The sequence below is a fragment of the Bactrocera latifrons genome, unplaced genomic scaffold, assembly GCF_001853355.1.
Source record: "Bactrocera latifrons isolate USDA-ARS-PBARC rearing strain unplaced genomic scaffold, ASM185335v1 scaffold_423, whole genome shotgun sequence".
Classification (NCBI taxonomy): Eukaryota; Metazoa; Arthropoda; class Insecta; order Diptera; family Tephritidae; genus Bactrocera; species Bactrocera latifrons.
In genome coordinates this window covers 151,402-159,029 of record NW_017537072.1, presented here as the reverse complement: position 1 = coordinate 159,029, position 7,628 = coordinate 151,402, and the positions used below count along the sequence as shown (strand labels likewise).

The window sequence follows — 7,628 nt, the reverse complement described above, 5'->3', positions numbered from 1 at the left end:
GTGTTTTGTCACTGTGAATAATTAGGATTATTCCGCGAATAATCCAAGAGTGCAAAAACACTTCCACTTAACTCAACACTATTACTATGTTGTGTGTATATATAAATACGAGTATGTATATTCAATGTTGTGGGCACTCTTCTTGTCAGAATAAGAAGGCTTTCTTTAATTGGTGTGACCTCCGAAGTCCGAAGACACTGCGGGGGTTTGATAGACTGAATGCAATTTTAATATCCCATTTCGACGAAAAAACAAAACCCCACAATTGATCAAGTTTTAATCCATCCGTATAATAACAATATTAAGGACCGAAATAAATAAATAAAAAAAGAAATAAATACAATTCTATAAAATTTCGTAAATCACTGGTATTGGCTTTCGAAACCTGGTACATTTTATTCATTTTAGCATAACTTCTGGAGTTCAGCGTTTGGGAGTAAAATAATAAAATTGTTCTGCCTTGCTAGATTTTAGTCCGCATGATACGGCCCTTCGGTTTGTGTCGTTTAATATTGCTTGCATAAAGTTAACAAGGGTATTTTGGAATTCCTCTCCAAACGAAATTGCCATATCATCATTGTAGCTCACATAGTATACCCTGTATTGCTGTGCATCTATTCAAGCCAGGTTCATAGATGTCCAAATCTAGAACTCTCAGTAGCCTTAAGCCAGATGTTATTGAATGTGCTTTCTTAGTCAAGGTAGACTGCGAGAGGGTTTTATTTTACTTCAAGACATATATTAAAAATCGATCAACATAAACTTCCCTGTACAAAGTAGTGAACGTAATAGAGGTTTTACACCTCAAACAATATACAATGGCTGTCCTTCTGGATATAGAAGAATACCATAAAAGCAAGAGGTAATCGCCATTGTTGAGGCTCTATCAAAGACGACGTAGGAATCTATGGATGCTTATGAATAGTTTTGTAAGCAGAGGAATTCCCCAAGGAAGTACCCTTTCTCCTTTTCTACGCTTGGTGGTCCTGAACGTTATACTACTCCAATTCAACGGAAGAGGAGTGAAAGCAGTAGCTTATAGGGATGACATAGTGTTAATGGTATCTCGGTGCGGAGGTTACACCAATGAGCCACAAGAAATGGACTAGTTGTTAACCTTAATAAGACGGAGCTGTTACTATTCACGAATAAATAATCTACTTCAATCAACTTCCCTCACTCGGTGGTATTACAATTCTTCTACCCCCATAAAGTATTTGAGCATCGAGATAGATAAAAAAAACTGAATTGAAACATGAGAAACGTAAAGCGTATTACACGTGCAAAAGGATATTCAGCAAAAACTGATTAAATGCACTTGCGCCAACTTCAATAACCATTTCCGCTGGGAGCGATCAAGAGGGAGCTCAATACGTAATTTGAACAAAGAGTGCAGAATACTATAGATAGAATTCAACAACAGTATACAGGATATTGAAGCAAATGTGGCCAAACTATGACAGAAACCAAGCACTTATTACACAGGTCCGGGAAAAGTTTATACAGACTTACAGCTACTATTTGGAGAACTTTACTTTTTTAGTACATTAAAAATGGGAATGCCCGCCAATAGCACGTGCCGTTGCTGCAAACTTGAAGGAAGCAAGGAAATGCTTCCTCTTTTCCTCTGTGAGTATATATAGTAATAATACTTACACTTACCTCCATAACGAGGGAATATACATATGTAGCTTAATTGCAACGCCAATTTAAGGATGATACTAATCAGACTTTTATGTAGCTCTTGGGCTGCTACAATTGAGCTGAGAATAAACCGTCAGGTCCGGCGATTTGAAGGCCTTCAAACTTCCTAATTTTAATGAAATGATACTTGCGTTATACTTGCCTAGTATAACTTTGAATGCGGCTGAAACTTGGATATATTGTTGGTATATGAAACAAAGCTCCTTTTTGAATTTCAAGTTATGAATATAATATAAGACTGGGTCGCCATTCTAATTTGAATATCGCTGAAAAGTGCTTTAAAGTTTTTATTATTGTATCATAAATTAAAATAATAAAATCGATTTTGTTTATGTATAAAATATATCTGGAGATATACTATATATTCGTATTTCATTTATTCACACTCTGCATTTAAATGTTCTGCAAATGATGACATTGTTTATGRGTTGGACAATTTAATAAAGACTATCAGCTGATTTTAAGCTTAACTAAACTTTAAAGAAAAATTGGGATTCAGCTTGGCTATCACATATACATATTTATATTTATAATGATAACGACTATGTTGAGTTGCGCAATGAAGATGTATAAAAGTAGGTATGTAAGTATACAAAGACAGCTTTAACCGAAGCAAGCCTACATTATTGGAACGTGCTATGTGCTGTCTACTGGCCAAGCTTTGCTGGACTCAATAAAAGTTCTGGCTCCATTATACTTAATGGATGATTTTGTGGCATGACATATTTATTATCATGCGATATAATTGCGTTTGTAGAAGTACTGGCATCAGGTAATTGATCCGCTCTTGCCCAAATTTTCTGTATTACTGTGGCCTGTGAAGGTGATAAAGCAGACGAGCCATCTGATTCACTGTCGGATGAGGATAACAGAGGAGAAGGGAATATAAAGCTGGCGTTAGAAAAACCCGATTTTGATAAACGCAAATTGTTTGGCTCTGGTTGATTCACTACTGGCTCCGCAATAGTTGTGATATTATCTTCAATTTGACCTGGAACAAAAATCGACTGTGACCTTGAGCACATATTTGTAGTTATAGGAGTATTGGAAACAGATGTATGACTATTTGAAAGTATTGCACATGGTGACATAATTGTGGAAACGTTTGATGCAGTGTTCGTTCTTGTTTCGATATTCGAATGTATATTGATCTGTTCTAATTTCTGTTCAGACCCTATTGATGCAGGCGTTATGGTTGCTGTAGCCGTTGTAGATGTTTTATGTACTCCTACAGTACTTGCATTATCCGTAAGTCCAGAATAATTGTATGTGTTATTCGAAGTAGACGAGCTAGTGCCATGTATTAAAGCAGGTGTTACTTCGCTAGCTGTTGTTGTTGGCTTGATCGACAAAGAAGTTTCCATTAGAAAGTCGGTGTCCTTAGTATAATTTGGAGCAATGGGAGCGTGCGATTGTACTTCCGGTATCAATTTATTGTTCAGTGCAATACGCTGTCGTGACAATTTGCTAGAAGAACTCGAGCTTATAGGTTCTGAAGTTAGCGTTGTTGTAAAGGAAGGTAATTGCTGATCTAATGATACTTCTGGCATTTCGATTGAGTTTTCTCTTAAAGTTTTTTTTGAAGATACATTTGGGAATTTTTCAATTGATGTTGTGTTTGCATTGATGGCAGTTATATTTATCTTACTTTCTACACTTGAAATATTCCCGTCATTGCAATTGACTTTGCTATTTGACTCGGTATTTTGTATGCGTCTCGGGTGCTCTAGCTCATCTCTTCTTAAACACTCTGATTTTTTGGGAGTGGACTCTGTAAATATTATTTTTATTAATGTTATTGCTTTTGTGGATATGAGTCACAGGTTAGAAGATCATTGCACTCTTCTAAATTACTTCGCTAATAGACACACGCGTTCCACTTACCTCCTAGATTTTCCGGCTCTTTGATTATTGGAACTATTCTATTTAATGATGCTTTCTGCTCATTCTGCATAAAAAGTGATGTAGTCGCGATTTGTCTCAGTGCTTCCATTCCTTCATTCAGTATTTTATTACTGCCACGTTTGTGTGTAATTGGGTATTTTGGCTAAATAGTAAAAAAGTAGCATTAATAAGTGTGAAAAGTTTGAGTCAATACACAAGACTTAAGCATCTTGTTGTCGAAAGTAAAAGCTAAATATGGGAGTATACCCTTCACAATGGGCGCATTGAAGCCATTAAAAAACTAAATGTAAATGTGGGCTATGACGAACAGCAAATTCCAGGGATCTGCTTGAAAGATGTATGTAATACTTTATTAACTCAAGAATATACTACGACTGGAACAGGGCCACTTTCAAATATTCTATGCTGGCAGAATCTGCAGGACCGAGGACTTAAATAATAGCCAAACATATTATATTTTACCAGTAATGTTTTAACAACAATAACTAAAGCAACCGAATAATTTCTAATAACTGAGTGCGCCTGCCCAATTTGGAAGGGCCCAGAGTTTAAGACTTCCGTCATATTACATGCTTTATATAATTACTATCTATGGGCCATTCCATCAATTGGCGACATGATTTTGTACCCGTATTCCATTCAAGCAAAAGAATGACTATGTATTTTATTTTTTAACGACCTGAAAACTGAGTGTAAAAAATTTTGAAGTTATACAATTTTATGTAAAAAAATCTCAGATTTCTGAAAAAAATATTTTCAAAATTAAAAAAAAATTTCAGGATCGAAAAAAGAAAATTTTTTTAAAATAATTGATAATTTTTTTTTCTAGGTTGGTACAACTGTCCTTAATTATGATGCCTACAAGTTGCGCGATCTGTCAACCAGAGTGTTTACTGCAGCTGTTTATATCAATCGACCTCAGTAGTGTTTGTCGAATTTTACAATATTTTTTTACGGATTTGTGTTAAACTTTGGCCAAACACTCAACAAATATCATTGAGCCAGCAGCGTCTTCACCTGATATGACTCCCTGTGACTGTTTCTTATTCTCCACACTGAGATATTCACATCGGGAAACACTCTTCGACTCAATTAAAGACATCAAAACAAATTCGACGCGAGAGCCGAAGGCCATCTCGGGAAGTGCCTATAAAAATGTTTTGACGATTGAAAGAAGAATGGATGTTACTTTGAAGACGATAAAATAAATTTGGATGATGATTGAAATAATTTCGTTTKATTTATAAATTCCTCATACTTTCTTGACAGGATGTACATACTCAGGTATTAACATACTATATTTATTTTATATATTTTATATATGTATGTATATATGGTATATGCCTTCTGGAATGTCGGTATGTTTATATAATTAAATTAAGTTATAATAAATTACAACATGTACTAAAGGAACTTGTGTTCATAAAAAATATAGCTGCCAGTGTTTAAATCGCCACAGCCTGAACTACTGTTGTAGTCAAGGAGTGTAGTTGTATATTAACATATTAGTATATATATACTTTGCCTACGCTTAATAAAATCTAATTACCTATTTGTAAATCCTACTTCAAAATTAAATCGAACTTCTAGACTACAGCTTGTTTTAGCAGGTTATGACTGCGCGTAGAGTGGGAAGTGGGGTTTCCACGTGTGTTGTGAAACTTGTGCTGCAAATTTAAGATACTGGTTACATGGCAAACTATCCTCTATGGCTTTTGGGGTTCCAATAATTTGGCGAGAATCAACTAAAAAGAGAACGGCAAGGGTACACCCTAACAATAAGTGTACCCGAATCATTTGTGCGTTTACGACACTTAGAGTGTGATCGTCACACTAAAATAAGTCTTTTTGCCTTGTACTGATAATTTCGAACATGCTCATACGCACAAGCTCAAACCGATTTCGCGCTCTTTTTCTGTATGTATTCATGAGTTGAGCCCGACGAAAATTGTAAAGCAAAAGGAATAAGCGAAATTGAGAACACAACACTTGAGACAAACAATATGTGAGAGACATGTGTGTTGTTGTTATTCTTACATTAGATTCATACATGCATACATACATATTTGTTTTCCAATATGCACATAAACATATATACATATATGTGAAATGAAAATAAAAAGCCGTGTTTTGCTGATTCATTGCGTGTTACATATTCATATGTACTTATGTATTTAATTTTAAGGTTTACCACAAAGGCGTTACATATTTTATATGGATCTGGTCTTCAATGACTAGTAATACAAAAAAAAAAAACAAGAATGAACGAAATTGAGCATGTGAATTATTAAAAAAATAAATATAACTTATTCTGGTTTGTTCATATGCTTGTAATAACAGTGTAAAAATAGTAAACTGTCAATAGATTTTTTTCAGTAATGACATTGCCTGCTAAGACAAAACTCTTTCAGCCGGTTCACTACTTGCACGTATGGAAAGAAACTTCAATGCCACATTTGACAGAAGAGGCTTAAAATAAACCATTCTCTACAATATTGTTCTATTTCTTCTATTGGAGATTGTCTAGAGTTGTTAGATGGTGCAGCAACTAATGTTAGGGAAAAAAAATTCTCGTTTTGATACAGATCTTAAGCTTGGTGACGGTTCTGATGAAGTGAAGCTTTCTGTACTGAATTTATATGGATTAGAAACATTACTCTTTAATGTCGGCCAGGTCTGTATCCTGCATATGTGCAGCCGGGGGATACAGAAAAAACGCCACCTTGTGCCGTATGGACTAGTTTGTTGACCATATGACAACAACTTTTGGTTTTATTGTTCTTTTAACGTTGCAATTGATGAGATATCTGATATATTGGGCTCGCATAGCACACAAATTCTTGCAATTGAAGACAGCACAAAACAAAGTGAAGGCGAGCTGAAAGTTTGAAGTTCTTTAAAAATCCTTTTGAAGGATTCCAGCAAAGCAACTAATATTTTTAATGTTGACCTATTGACACCCATCAATCTTTCGCGCCCTTTCTCGCTTAACAGCCACTCAATTATCGTCGATAGGTTTCAGCATTACGTAGTTTGAGTTCCACCTTGTTGGGCATGAACTCTTTAAAGAAGTGTTAACTTATGCTGCAAATCGGCATTCTTGAAGTACCTTACAATTACTAGAATCTAGATCCGTTGATCTCTAAATGATTGTTCTAAATAATTATTTAAAAGATGACTGCTGCAACATGATCTCCTCAATGTTTTCAATATTAAATTTTGAGAATACACTTTTAATTTTAATTAAAATGTTTTCTGCGATGCTTTCCTCTGATTCCATTGACTTAAGACCCAAAATKAAATCCTAAAGAACGTTGATTTTTTGATAATGAATTGTGATACCCAAGAAATTTCGTTATAGATATTGGTTAGACCACATATCGACGGTGGCAGCTTATCCTGAAGTATCTGCAGCTATTTTAATTTCCGATGATATCAACCCATTTTTTCTTCACCGTTTTTGTGGAACTTTCGCCTTAACGTTGATGGACTAGGCAGCAAGTCATCCACATCTATGTGATCCCAATAGGCGGCAGTAATTTTGATAAAAAAGAACTGCACCATGCTTTTAAATCTGAGCCCGGCTACTGATGAAAACGGCTGACAATCCTGGAGAATCCACTGACTGCATTTTTAATAGCTTCTGCTTTGTCTGTTGCCGACACTTTCGTCGCTTCTCTTGGTTGCCTTAATGTCATGCAACATTTATGCTGAGATAAATTTGATGTGTGGCCAGCCACAAATTTCAGCACTTTTTGGCAGGTGCTGCAAAACAGCCACTCTTCCACGGTACCTTCTTCTTCCTTAACAATATAAAGTAAAATGTTCCTTATAACACTTTTTCCGTAATGTTTTAAAATGTATGTTCYACAATAAATTTTACTTTTTATAGAGTCCAGCGTTTCAGCAATTTTGTTTATTCCTTTTAAGGCATCAATTACATGGATAATATGATACGAGACTTTAGCATTGGCTCTCTTTTTCTCTCAAACGCGTTCCCTGATTATTTGACAGCGATG

At 35.2% G+C, this 7,628-nt stretch overlaps 1 protein-coding gene across 1 annotated transcript in view; it reads right to left on the bottom strand.

Annotated features, from left to right (window-relative positions):
* Positions 1–2,027: 2,027 nt before the first annotated feature.
* The window catches only part of LOC108972789, a 90,610-nt gene continuing 85,009 nt past the window's right edge, over positions 2,028–7,628 (bottom strand). Inside the window, exons 6-7 of the mRNA XM_018939594.1 lie at positions 3,589–3,751; positions 2,028–3,475 (exon numbers count right to left, since the gene is read on the bottom strand). Of these exons, the coding sequence (XP_018795139.1) occupies positions 2,352–3,475; positions 3,589–3,751 (1,287 nt within the window). The 3' untranslated portion in view covers positions 2,028–2,351. The remainder of the gene's footprint in view (positions 3,476–3,588; positions 3,752–7,628) is intronic.